Raw genomic sequence first — 14597 nt, forward strand, 5'->3', positions numbered from 1 at the left:
CATATCAACCTTTTCAGTAGTTTTACCTGTGGTGTCCCTCATACATTTAATTTCTTTTAGTCTCATCACAACTCTGTGAGAAAAGCAAGGCCTAGTAAGTTTATATAATCTACTCATCTACTAAGTGGCCAAGAGAAGATTCAAATCCTGATGCATCTGAATGTAAAGTCTGATTTGATGCATCTGAATGTAAAGTCTGATTTCTTTGCTAGCACCATATTCCTCCCCTCCACCCCCCCCCCCCCATGAATATCTTATTCCTACAGTGGGAGTAGGAAAGCATGAAAATCCTCAGTCACTTTGTAAAGGTCGGGCAGCTCACCTCAGAATGGCTAGAGGACTTCCTGAAGGGCGCTGTCTGGGATGTGACTTGTGTTGTCATCAGAACCAGGTCTCCTGACTTGCAGACTAGAGGACACTTCCTCCCAGACCAGCCTGCCATTCCCATCAGACCATGTAATTTCTTTTTCTGATTGGGACACGGAACCAGCAGCCAGCAAAGATCACAATCTGTCTGCCTAAAGTCTCTCTGTTATAAAATAGCTGAGGATTTCAAAAACACACAAAAAAGGTATCATCCTTGTGTGCATTGCAGTTAGCCTGCACTACCTTGGTGTAACTCTAGTTTCCTTTGTTCATCCTCTGGAAGACAGAACAACAGTGTCCTGGCTTGCTCAGCTTCTCCAACCACCCTTGACTCCCTCCAAGCACTACCTCCTGTGTCCACTGCCATCCTCAGCCACTCCACTCCCCATTTTTCTCAGTCTCACATTCTAAATACCCAACAGACAACAATGGAGTCTAAGACCTGAACCATCTTCCATCTGGATTATCGTAACAGCCTCCTAAGGTATGTCTCATCCACAGTTCTGGCCCATCTAACACTTCTATTGAAATCTCTTGTATAAGCCAGGTGACAGTGGCTCATACCTGCAATCCTAGCAACTTAGGAGGCTGAAAATGGAGGATGGTGGTTGGAGATCAGTCAAAGCAGAAAAGTTCATGAGATCCCTTCTCGATCTGTATCTGTGCACAGAGGCACATATGTATCCCTTTTGGTGCATAAGCTCAACCTCTTCTTCAGGTGCTCCTTCTATCTTCATTACCACAATACCACAATACTGGAGAAGAGCAAAGCAGGTGCAGTATGGAATTGACTAATGAACGTACTAAAGTGCTGTGGGATCCTGGGGAAGTCACTGGCCACAAATCATCAAACGGGAGTGTGGAAGAGGAGGAGGATAAGAAAGCCACTGTGGGACACAAATGGCTAGGATTTTGGAAAACAGCTCTCATGTTTCAGTGCAGAACCTGCTGCTTGGCTTTGCTGAGTGATCTGGGTATTAAGCAGATGTCAAGATCACTGTCTTATTCTTTGTGCCTGTGGGGAGGGGACTCTGTTAGATAAGGGCTGGAACACTACTCTAACATCAGGCCTACCCCTTACTAGCTCCACCCCTTGCCCTGCTTTCTATGTTCCCAGAAAAATAACTAGGAGCCACCAGGCTGCCATTGGCTTGATGACTAGTCCAAAAACACATCTGTCAGGTTGAAGAATGGACAAGAAGGGCACTTTCACTACTGTGGACAGACAATTTATGTTATGCATATATATATATAGTGGGCCTTCCATACATGTGGCTTCTGCATTTGAGGATTCTGCTAATCATAGACAGAAAAGGTTTTGTAAAAAATTCACCTGCTCTAAATATGTATGCTTTTCTTGTCATTATTTCCTAAACAATAAACTATAACAACTATTTACATAGCATTTACACTGCACTAGGTATTCTAAGCAATCAAGAGATGATTTAATGTATATAGGAGTATGTATGCAGGTTATATGCAAATACTATACCATTTATATGATGAGGTCTGGAACCAAGCCTTTCCCCCTCTCACCAGATACTGAGAGACAACAGTATACAAACTTTATTCCATCCTTTTCCCTTCATCAACTATAGTTTTTTCTCTGAGAAAACTATGAATTGTGAAAGGAGAAAGGGATCAATGTAAAAAAAAAAGAAGAAAGCAGAGTGTATTACAATCTGTCACAACTGTGATACAGTGGTTTTGGAATTAAAACCAACACACAGGAAGATAGACTTACTAAATAATCCCTTTAAAGAAAATCAAACAAGCTAAAGAACAACCTCTAATTTCATTATGAAAAACTTAGGAGTTTTCATATAAATTTTATAAAGAAACTAGCAGAAAAGGAAGGGTAATAGATGCACTGAGGACAATAGAGGGAATGCAAGAAAGATGGAGGGGAAGTGAAAGGAGAGAAAGAAAGCAAAGAAGGATGGGAAGAAGAGGGAAGGCAATATGAAGTGGAAATACCACAAGGAGAAAAGGGCAGATAAGGAGGGAGGAGTAGGATAGGAAGGAAAAGGAAGGGGAGGAGAAAACAAGAAAAGGGAAAAATAGTAGGTAGAGAGGGGAGAAAGTGTGAGAAAAAGAACATTAGATGCCAGAGATAAAAAGAGAAAATAATTTTCTATGTTCAGAGTTAGAAGGAAGAGTCAAAGTCATCGAACTCTTCCCTGGTACCTTAGAGTGTCTTCCTGTGGCAGCCTGTGTGCCTACATACCTCAGAGAGCAGAAGACTCAGGCTGTATGTGGTGTCTCATGCTTATAATTCCATCTACTCCAGAGGAAGAGACTCAGAAGACCATGGGTAGGGGCCATCCTGTGCAAAAAGTTAGCAAGGCCATAACTTGACAAATAAGCCAGGCATAGGGGTACATGCTGTAACCCCAGCTACATGGAGAGGGAAGGGGAGAGAAGGAGGAAGTAGGAAGTAGGAAGATTATGGTTTGAAGATGGATTTGGACAAAAAGTAAGATCATACCTGAAAAATAATTAAAGCGGGAAAAGGGTTGGGGATGAGAGTCAAGGGGCAGAACATTTGCCTATCTTGCACAAGACTCTAAGTTCAAATGACAGTATAACAACAAAATAGATGATGGAAAACTTATCTTACAAAAGAGGAGAGGGTAAAGGAAAGAAAGAAGAGAGTGTAAGAGTAGGGAGGCCTGGGTCCAGGGGGTTTTGGAACTTGGGAACTATAAATGCAAATGGAAGGATGTCCACATGAACAGCATATGAATGGCAGGGGTGAACAAAACAGGATGAAGATGCAATCAGCAGAACCTCCTACTTTTATGCTTACCCCAAATCTACCTTTTTCCTGAGCAGAGGATGGACTCCTGACCTTTATAGGAAAGCCTGTCAGATGGATGAGGGGTGGCCTAGGGCCAAATGGGTACCTGCTGAAGGATACAGGCTTCTTCAGTATAGGGCACAGCAGAAGTGGTGCCCCCAATGATGTAGCTGTAGAAGGAGACCTCGAGGGTATAGCAGTAGGAAGTGTGGTCCAGGAGCCCACCGAGGAAGCGCCGGCCAGTTCCTGCCTTCACTGCATCCCTGTTGAAGGATGTACTTGACTAGGAGAGAAAGTAAGAGGGGACCATTAGTATGGAGCTCCTTCTGGCTAGTGAGTCACACGAAAATCTTATAGCACCTCCATGTCTTCTTCACTGGAGATCCCATATCTTGGAGTTATTAAAAGGATAGATGGAATCAACAAACACAAGTGAAAGAATCCAGTAGGGTTCTTGGGTCACAGTGACTGCCATTCAACAACTTCTGATGGAAATGTGAATGGGGTCACACGGAGTGCATTGAGGCAGACAGAGAACCAGAAGGGACTACATTATTATGATAATCAGAACTAAACTATAGGTAGTGCTTTCAATCTTACAATATTGTTCTCACATGTAATGTTTCATTTAGGCTTCAAAGGAAGGCTTAAATGTAGTTTTTAATATTTTAACTCTGTATAGTTAGGGAAATGGAAGCTCACAAAGGTAGAGAGAGTGAGTAAAATAGTAGAGGTTTGAACCTAGAAGTATGTGCCTACAAGTACCCCCAACGTTTCCAACCCCATTAGAGATGGCTAGGTTCATGTCCCACATCACCAGAGGGTAGGGGTCATGGTTGTTTCTTCATTAGAGTGTTGGCATTACACTTATTGTAGATAAGAGTAAGAAGATCCAGTCCTCTGTTAAAGCACAAGTTCGGGCTGGGGATATAGCCTAGTGGCAAGAGTGCCTGCCTCGGATACACGAGGCCCTAGGTTCGATTCCCCAGCACCACATATACAGAAAACGGCCAGAAGCGGCGCTGTGGCTCAAGTGGCAGAGTGCTAGCCTTGAGCGGGAAGAAGCCAGGGACAGTGCTCAGGCCCTGAGTCCAAGGCCCAGGACTGGCAAAAAAAAAAAAAAAAAAAGCACAAGTTCTACTGCTTCTTAATGGTGTTTCATTAAGTGTGCTGCTTTAGTTGGCCTAGCCTTAGTTTCCTCATCTGTATAGTGGAGTTGCGAGGCTCAGTTCACTTGATGTTGTGAGTCCATAGAAATCTAAGGGAATGACAACTGTGGTTTTACAAAGAGGATTTTGCAATATTCAGTAGGAGATCAAAGAAGGAAAAGAGGGAAAAAAAGAGAGTGAAAGAAACACAAAAGTGTATGTGTGTGTGTGTGTGTGTGTGTGTGTGTGTGTGTGTCTGTTTAAAGGAAAGGATGAAAAAAATAATAGAATGTCAGATGTGAAAAGGTCTCTTTGAAACCCACATAGTGAAATCTAACTCTCTCATTTTGGAGTTAGGATCTGAAAATTGGAGAAGTGACCCTGATTGGATCAGAATAGATCATTTGACTCCAGCCTTGAGTTCCTAAGGAGACCGCACTGCAGGAACATCATTAGACAAAGTCAGAAATAAGGCTTCCAGATGGTATACCTTCTGTAGGTCCTAGAAACCTCACCCTTGTGAGGGTCTCTGAGACCTGTGACCTACCTTCCAAGGTACCTGGACCCAGGAAGCCAGAGCCTTCTCTGAAACTGCCCTGGTTTCAAAGAGAGAGTTGGCCATCCCATAGAGCTTCCTACATAAAGCGTAGCTATTTTTGTCCAGTGTAGCTTCAAATGGGTAGGTACATGCTTTGATTCTACCCTTAATTGATGGATACATTGCACTAGATTCTCAGCCTTCCTGGACCATTGGTGCCTCTTGTGTGGAAAGAAAGACAGGCTAAACAATCTTAGTTCCTCTCCCACACTAACATGCAAAGATTCTTGGATTCAAAGTGCATTTTAGTGAACACACAGAAATCCATCATCCTCACTAATGTCCAGCCTGAAGCAATGAGCAGGTGAATTTTCAGCTCATCAACTCCAAAAATTGCTATGACCTCCATGGGCCACTCCCCCTGTGGCAACATGGAAATAACAAGACCCAGAGATTTAGTGTCAAAACAAAAGGAAATAGGCCAAAAAAAAAAATCACATGCTCCAGCACCACATTCTGATCCTTCCTTTATCTTTGATCTCTGTTGGTTTTCGATATTGCTTTCTGCTACAAGCTTTTTCAAACTGTTGCCTCATAACCTGTACTATCTTCCTTACATGTGATTAAGTACAAACAGTCTTGGGAGTTTGTTGAGATCTTTACTGTCTGCAGGGGGGCTTTCATATCTATGGCTACACATGTCATCCTAGGAGGCTGTGGTATAGTCAGAGTAGATAAGGCTTGCCTGACAATTATTGACAAAGAAACTGAGGCTGGGAAATAGCCATGGAGGAAGAGAATGGTGAGCATATGACTCTTTGAGCAGACATACTGGCTTGAATTAAACCATTGAGGGTAGATAAAAACAGCCCCTGGAACCTACATGAATTGGTGGAGGTACTCAGTGAGTTTCTTTTCCTTATTAATGTTGGGAGTCAGACCCATACATAAATGCCAGCTTCTCAGATAGTCCAAACACAGCCCTGTTGGAGTCTTTCTTCCTGTTGAGATGGACAGCTTGAGAGCAGGGTTCATAGCTTGTATACCTCTGTCTTTATCAGTCAGACAAGAGCTGGAAGTGTTGTATGAAGGTGAAGGTCAACCCAAACTGAACTAAGACAGAAGAAAGAGGGAGGCAGCAAAAGGAAAAGGCACTGAGTGTCCAAGGAGGTGAGGGGAGTGGCTATGTGAGAGCTTCTGACTTACATAGGAGAAGTCTTCAGCATTCTGGCAAAGGAGCTTGGGAAAAACAGCCTGCCGTTGGAACCGTTCCTCATCCTCAAAGATATTGCCATACATGAAGCCATTCATCATGGTGGAGTGGGCGTGGATGTCAATATAGAACTCCAGACTTGTTTTCTGTTAAGAGAAAAAGGCTAGCAAATGAGAAATCTGAGACCATAGAGCTTGTCTTAAAGGGACCAGACACTGCACAAGCACACACACACACACACACACACACACACACACACACACTTCTGAGGAAGTGAGGTTTTGGTGATATGCATTCAAGATGTTGCTTGTGCAGAACAGGTAACACATTCATGATTAGACATTAGGAATATACAGTCATCTGATAAGGAGAAATGACTCCCTAATGGTAATCTAATTGTAATTCTTTTTTGGCCTGTCATTACATCCCCCACCCTCTGACCTTACTACTTCTAGCTGGGGGATCTAATGTAAATCATGTTTCTATTTTGTGCCTTAGCCTTTTCATCCAAAAAACATATTTTGATTCCAACCTCAGACAGTCCCAGTGGGAATCAGATACAGTAATAATAATCTCTATCACTTCCTAATTATCTAATACATGGGAACTTTATCTATATGGTGTTTTAGTTAATTCTTCTATTTAATTTTTTCATGATGATTCCATAAGTGTTCTCCAATAACATTTAAATTGGCCATGATGGGAAGAAGCTTTTGTAGTGTGCAATGACATCAATTAGTCTTTCTCCGCTCTCTGCTTACATATATTTAAGGTGCTTCCTAGCTTAGTATGATAATAGCTGTTGACCTTCTGAGAAAGTCTGGGAGATGTGTGTAACTAGATCAATGTCTGTAAGTGCAGATGTTCAGCACCTGTCTTCAGAAGAACTGAACTAAAGATCAGATACTACAATGGACTGGCAGAAATGGAGGCAATTTTTAGACCATTAGAGTTTCAACACCTCTCAAAGTACAACCTTCTCTTCCTACCTCTCTGCCCAATATGTATCTATCAGTCCTCTGTGAAAATAACAGAGGGCTCAAACATGGAAGAGATTTATTCAAGCTCATAGAAGAATTGGGGCTTACCACATACACTTCTGGACCTCTGGTATAATTAACTTATCATCACATGGCCAACACAGAAACACCCAAGGCAGAAACCTGGCTACCTCTACCTTCTCTTGGGTACATAGTCTGAGAAAAAGAAGAAAAGACCACATCTGAAAAGATTCTCCCTCCTCGGGACAATTTCAAATGAAGTTAAAGCCAAATGAAAACCATGTTGCTTCTAGAATGTGGGCTTGATGACTGTCATTTCATTTGCCTCCAAGTTGGAGTGAAAAATTATGTCTTGCCAAGCTCCCAGTTCTCTGGGTAGCATAAGCTGTCTTTTGAGAGATACAAGATGCACGGCTCTGTGTGATATTAAACTCATCATTTTCAGCTTTGGAGGTGGAATACACAATGATTCAACAGGAGCCCTATAAAAGTCATTTTTGCAATTTTATTTTCTTCAATTGTCTGTCTTTTCCTCTGAGCATTTGATGAGCTACAGAGGAAAGGAGGTGGTAGAGAGATGACTTAAGAAATGTGTGAGGAAAAACTGCAATTTATATCTCTTTCTAACTCTGGCTGTCAGAACCAGAGAGAAGGCCTTGAAAATCAGTTTCTTTGACCTTTCTTGGTTTAGCCCTGAGTCGGGAGGTGGCCTGCTTAAGGGTGGCCAGCAAGCTGGTGAAGGAGCAAGAATTAGAGGCATGCTCTTCTGATAACCATTCTCATTTAGGTATGGCATCTATTGTCCTTCATGCCTGGTGGCTAATGTGACTTCTCTTTCAACAACCAGCAGATGAACTATAATTGACTCACTCAGATGATTCAAAAGTAAAAAATGGTTTGCGATACCATACAGTAACAGTCTCCCTTCCACCTCATCCTCCACTCAGTTTTACTCCTCAGAAGCAAGTAATATGATCAGACTTCTGTGTATTGTTCAAGAGATAGCTGTGTATATAAAATATTCCCCAATCCTCACATAGTAGTACCTCAAATACACTATCCAGATCTGCTTTATTTCTCCTCTGAATAGATCTTGGAGGTAATTCTTTCTCAGAAAACAAAAGGTGATTTCACCTTTCAACAGCCATCTATATACTATCGAGTTTCCTACAGACATGCATTTAAGGTATTTCCAACCCTTTCCTGTTATGATGTCTCAATGATAGGCTTTGCATATGTAGCATCTCATACATACACAGTTATATAAAGGAATAATTCCTAGAGGTGAATGTAGTGGTGCATGCCAATAATCCCGGCACTCAGGACTCTGAGGCAGGAAAATAATAAGTTGAAGGCCAGTTTGGGCTATTTCATGAGAATCTTGTCTCAAAACCAAAGCAAAGAAAACCAAACCAAATCAAACATCCCTGGAACAAAATTCCTAGATCCTATGCATCTTTGCAATTCTGATAAATTTTGACTTATTGATCTTAGAAAAATCATAACTCCTAGCCATATACATCTTGATATCAATTACTTTATTTATATCACCAGAGGGACTAAATTTTTTGAAATTTACTAAGTTTGTGGGTGAAAATGTTATTTAGGAATACTTTTAATCTAAATTTATGTAAGAATAATTTTGTTTTTATTATATGGTTAAACACTTTCCATATGTTTAAGAACTCTTTGATCTTTCTCTTCTATGAATTGACTATTCATTTTCTTTGTCTATTTTAAGGATGAGATTGTTGAGCTTTTTTTCTTACTGACTTACAGAAGCTATGTGTCAGAGAAATTAACCTTCCTGTGTAGAATAAACATTTATTTGTCACTTGCCTTTTGCTTTATTTGCTTGTTTTACATGTAGAAAGTTTAAAATGTTAAGTTTTTACATGGTCAGATGTATCATTTTCCTTTTGTGGTTTTGGGTTTGAACTTTTTCATTCTTTGTCCTATTTTATTGTTTCATTGATTATTCTTAAAATATTTTATTTCTATTTCAATTTGTATTGGTGAAGGGAATGAAGTAAGTGCTAAACTATGTTGTCTCAATGCTATTTATTGAATTATGTATCTTGTCCTCTATATGACTTGAAGAAACATATTTACCATGCTATTTTTGTATGTATTTTCTTTTATTTTTGGGTTTCCTACTCTGTTCTAACAATTTTTCTATGCCTATATCAATATTACATGGTTTAAGTTATTTCCTGTTCATAACAACTTTTAATATTTGGAGAGCTAATATCTAATTTGTTACGCTTTATTTTCTTAACATCCATGGAATTTTGCATACTTTTCTATTCAAATTTTATAACTAGCTCCAGCTACTAAATCCTGCCAATATTCTCAATATTTATAATAAAATAAAATGAAATCTATAAGTTGCTCTAGAAAGAATTGACTCATGAATTGCAGTCTTCTCACCCAAGAATATGTTTTGACTTTCCATTTATTTAGGTTTTCTGTTGGGTACAACAGGGAAGTTTGTAAAGGTTTTGTTGTTGTTTAGATATAATGTTCTGATCAACTAACAACTCTCTCGTGCTCTCTTCCTTTCATTCTCTCTCTCTCTCTCTCTCTCTCTCTCTCTCTCTCTCTCTCTCTCTCTCTCTCTCTCTCTCTCTCTCCTCTCTCTCTCTCCCAGGATTTGAACTTAGGAATTTGTGCTTGTTAAGTGCTCTACTTGCACAAAACCTCCAGCCCAGAACATTTCCTTTTATACAGATTGTTCATATTTTTAGTTGCTGTTGTAAATGTTATATTTTCCTCCAATAAATATTCTCATGGTAATTCTCTGTAATATGAAAGTTTTTGTTTTTAATACATAAAAGTTTATGGGGCTGGGAATGTGGCTTAGCAGTAGAGTGCTTGCCTAGCATCCATGAAGCCCTGGGTTCGATTCCTTAGCACCACATAAACAGAAAAAGCTGGAAATGGCACTGTAGTTTAAGTGGTAGCATACTAGCCTCAAGCAAAAGGAAGCCAGGGACAGTGCTCAGGCCCTGCATTCAATACCCAGGACCAGAAAGTTTATGCCCAAACACTTCACTAATTCTTTTGATTATAATTTCAAATTTGATTTTCTTGTGTTTTCATTTGTTTATTTGTTCAACAATAACCACTGAGTACCCACAATGTATCAGAAAGTTCTATAGGAATTTGGAATATGTGCTAGAGAGTATATGTGACACTAGGGACATAGCAATGAGCACAAAAGAAGGCTCTTGATCTCAAACAGTTTACCTTCCATATGTTATAAATAAAGTCAGTCCATTAATAAAGATATCCATAAAGAGTCATGAGTGCCATGGAGACCAAGCAGGGCAAGGAAAAAGAAAATAACAGAGGGTCTAGAAATATAGAGACTTGAATGAAATAGAAGAGCGAGTCTCAAGGATATAAAAAGGAGAGTTTTCCTATAGAAGAAGTTAGTGGAAAGTAACTTGTATTTGGCATGCTTGAGGAATATGAAGGAAGTGGGTGTCTAGAGGAGGACAAATAAAGGGACAGTGTTTGTCAGGCAATCTTATCACTAGTACACAACAGTTTTTTTTCTTAGTTTTTATTCTCTGGATTTATTTTTCACTTCTAGTTGCATTGCCCAATACCACAAAAAAAAACTTAAAAGGATGTTGATTTCTAAAGACCTTTCTTATCCTAAAATCCTAAGGGCTGGAATAGTGCAGAAAAAGATGTAGGGAATGTGTTGGAATAGGATCTGAGGTTGAAGGCTTAGTTCTTTTCCCTGTTTACTATACATATTTGGTACTTGACTAGAAATGTGAGAGGAAACATAAACACTCATTCCAACAACCCTGATTATGCTTTGTGCCTAAACTAGTTTCTATAGATTTGGGTTTGCACAGTTAAAATCAAATACAAAAAGCCAAAGTGGGTGTTCTAATGGTAATTAACATAGTCTGTGACTATAGCCACATAGCAATACATCTTACTTTAATTCTCTTTTGTAAAAGTGGTACCTGAATAAAGATTTCTTATCATCTTTAGTTAAAATAAAACAATCCTTCACTCTCTGCAAATGTTCTTGCTTGAACCTTGATATCAGTACTTGTTACTGTATGTTCAATCTGGCTAATGAGTGTGCTTTCCTATGGAATCTTGAAGGCCCGGGGCAATATTTGATCCAAGTTCTCATCATCTCTCTTACTTGATCTACTATTACAATAGCTTCTTAAGCTGATTTCTTTGGTGATTTTTTAATGAAATCAAACCATGTTGCTGCAAGAGTTAAAACTGAGCTGCAGCTGGGCACCAGTGGCTCATGCCCATAATTCTAGCTGTTCAGAAGGCTGAGGTCCAAAGGATCAAGTTCAGAGCCAGCCAAGGCAGACAAAAGCAGGAGACTCCAGTTAGCTTCCAAAAGGCTGGATGTGTGACACAAGTGGTAGAGCACCAGCTCAGAAAGAAAAAAGCCAAGCAAGAGCACAGAGGTCCTAAGTTAAGCCGCAGCACTGGCATAAGGGGCAAATAAGCAAGGCTAGAGACATGGTTCAAATGATAGAGCTCAAGTCAAGCAAATAGTCACGTTCTTTTACTCATAAGATAAAGATCAATCCTCTTAATGTTTTAAAGACTCACATGAACTGATCTCTGACCCCAGATTCAGCTGTTGCCATTTATGATCTGATACTCTACCCTTCAGCCTCATAGAGTAACCTGGAGTACCTTGAACCACTCTGTTCATGACTGTGGTTTCTGAATTCACACTGAATTCACATCTCCTCTGACTAGAATATACTTCCTCTAGCCTTTCATATAGTTAATTTTTACTCAACCTTAAAATGTAAAGCATAAATAATTCCAGCACTCGGGAGGCTATAGCAGAAGGGCAATGAGTTCAAAACTAGCCTGTGTTACATACACTTTTAAACAAGACCAGCCTATTAGAAAACAAACTACAAAAAACCAATAAGTCCTAAACTGAATAGATGCTCACTAATCCCATTTTCTGTTCCCAAAACATAAAGGACATTTTTCATTCTCTCTTGCCATTTGGTTGGAATGAAGTGGGGTGTGGGCAGTGGTAAAAGCTACTACGTTGTGCCTGGCCATAAACTTTTACACAATCAACCACATTCTCTCTTCTCAGACATTCAAACATGATGGTATTAACCAGCAGCAGTGACTCAAGTCTTTAATCCTTGCTATTTGGGAGGCAGAGATCATGGAGATCATCTTGATTCTAGGCTAGCTTGGACAAAACGTTCACAAGATTCCACTGCAACCAGAAGCTGGGCACAGTGGAATGTATCTTTTATTCTCAGTGACAGGCAAACACAAATAGGAGGATCACAGTGTAGTCTGGCCAGGACATAAAGCAAATACCTTGAAAATAATCAATGTAAAAAGGGGCTGAAGGCATGGCTCAAGTGGTAGGGTACCTGTCTAACACACTTGGGGTTTTGAGTTCGAACCCTAGTACTACAATAAATAGAGATATGGTGATACTATAAGAAGGAAGAAACCTATGTCTCTGAATCAATACTTTTAGATAAATGCATCAGACTTATGGGAGAGAGGAATGGACCTTCAGTATATTAAGCCAGTGACATTTGAGGATTGCTTATTGCAGCTAGTATTATTCATCTTAACTATTACAAAAATCTCAACTCAAAAGCCTTGTTTTTCCAGATGTGAGGATGGCAGTGAGGCTGGGGCAAACTTGTCTTCCCAGCAACCTGGGAGGCTGAGGCAAGAGGATCAAAACTTCATGTCAAGCCTGGGCTACATACTGACTTTAAGACCAGCTTGGGCAACTTCATAGAAACACTGCTTCAAAATAAAATTTAAGAAGGATTGGGCTGTATCTCAGTGACAGAACACTTTCCTAGCATGCTTGAAGCGTTGTATTCAATTCTTAGGATTGTCAAAAGAGAAGAAGAAGAAAAGAAGTTTCATTTTATTCTTCAGTCTGAGTAAAGCACCTCCTCTACATGGCACTGAAATTCTTCATTTATTTTCATCTCTTCCTTGAGATTTTGTTCTTTGAGGACAGGGGTCTTCTATTGTTGAGCAGGACAAAGCCTGGCCTATAGTAAGTCATCTTTAACTGTTTGATTGAGGAATGAATGAAATCAAATGAAATGATGAGTGAATTAATGAACAAAGAAATGCATTTTGGGCTTTTTCTAGCAATAAAACAAGACACTTTACTTTGGCCATACTAGAATGCAGGGTGTGTCACAAATGCAGGGCCTTAATTATAACTTGGGAATGAGAAGGGGAGGGGGGAGGCACAGGACATCTCTGTTCTTTTCCTTCCAAACTTAAGAACCTTAATTAAAACCAAGTGATGAAGGGCTCTCCCCTTGCCAGCAGCCAACAGCTCATCCTGCAATCAGGGGCCTAAAGAGTAAATTAAAATCAGTGCCAATAAAATTAAAACTACCTTGGGGCATATTTGCAACATAATTTAGTGTGGAGTTTGCTTCCTCTTAGACACCAGGGAGGAAATGGGTTTTCTTTCTACATTCAGAGCTGCTTCTCTGCTTCATCTCACTTGGCATGAAGCAAAACTTGAGCTCTGCGTTCTGACGTGGGGCTAAATTGTTCACAATTGGGGGCAATTCAGAGTCTATCACATATTCAACCCCATGAAGGAAAGGCAAACCAGGGAGATCCAGTTCAGAAAGGGCAAAGGGCTTTTAGTTCACCTTTGAAGAAGGTGAGGAGGAAACTACACTTCAGATTTGTTGTTATTCCTGTTTTGCAGTAGTAGGAACTAATCAGAGAGTGTAAGTACCATGTCCAGCATTACACAGAAGTGGCAGAGCTGAGTCTCAGACCCAAGTGGCTGGAACAAGGCTACTTTCCCTGTCTACTGCTGTATGCCTGCACAAGTGAGATAGTTACCCCATCTCAGTCAGACAAGCCCCCAAGCAGCCTCCTTCACTACTAGCCTGGGGGTAGGTAGACAGCTGGCCTTTGCTTCTCAAAAGTTAAGTCCAAGTATTAAGGTAGGTGTGTATGGAAGGATCAAGAAGTGTTTGAAAACATTCTTCCTCACTAAGACTTGCCCCAAGAAGATGTTTCCACAATGGGACTTAAGCAAATAAACTCTCCAATATATTCTTTTTGTTAGCAACTAAAGTACATCCTTGTATTTTTCTATGAAGAAGTGAAAACTATTTCTGGAAGTTAGAAACATGAAGGACTCTTTCCTTAACAACCACTGCGTGGTACAGGGGTGTGTACCTGTAGTTCTACCTACGGGAGAAGCTGAGGCAAGAAGATCACATGAAGCCAGGAGTTCAGGGCTAGCCTAGGCAACATAGCAAGTCCATGTATAGAAAACAAAGTGACCATAAATAAAACAAACAAAACAATGTAAATTTGTTTTTTTCCAATCATGCATAGTATAAATCTCTGCGGTAGTCTAGTTAAACCTTCCTTTTTCAGATACATCCTGAATGTGGCTAAACAGAAATCCCTGACATAATCTAGTTATCAATATGACAAATTGGGGCTTGTGTGGGGATAACCACAATAAGAAACCCAGGCAGTT

At 40.1% G+C, this 14597-nt stretch overlaps 1 protein-coding gene across 1 annotated transcript in view; it reads right to left on the bottom strand.

Moving 5' to 3' along the window:
• The window catches only part of Agbl4 (AGBL carboxypeptidase 4), a 1006503-nt gene that overhangs the window by 56182 nt on the left and 935724 nt on the right, over window positions 1-14597 (bottom strand). Inside the window, exons 10-11 of the mRNA XM_048351274.1 lie at window positions 6059-6211; window positions 3287-3449 (exon numbers count right to left, since the gene is read on the bottom strand). Of these exons, the coding sequence (XP_048207231.1) occupies window positions 3287-3449; window positions 6059-6211 (316 nt within the window). The remainder of the gene's footprint in view (window positions 1-3286; window positions 3450-6058; window positions 6212-14597) is intronic.

The sequence above is a fragment of the Perognathus longimembris genome, chromosome 7 (genome assembly GCF_023159225.1).
Source record: "Perognathus longimembris pacificus isolate PPM17 chromosome 7, ASM2315922v1, whole genome shotgun sequence".
NCBI lineage: Eukaryota > Metazoa > Chordata > Mammalia > Rodentia > Heteromyidae > Perognathus > Perognathus longimembris.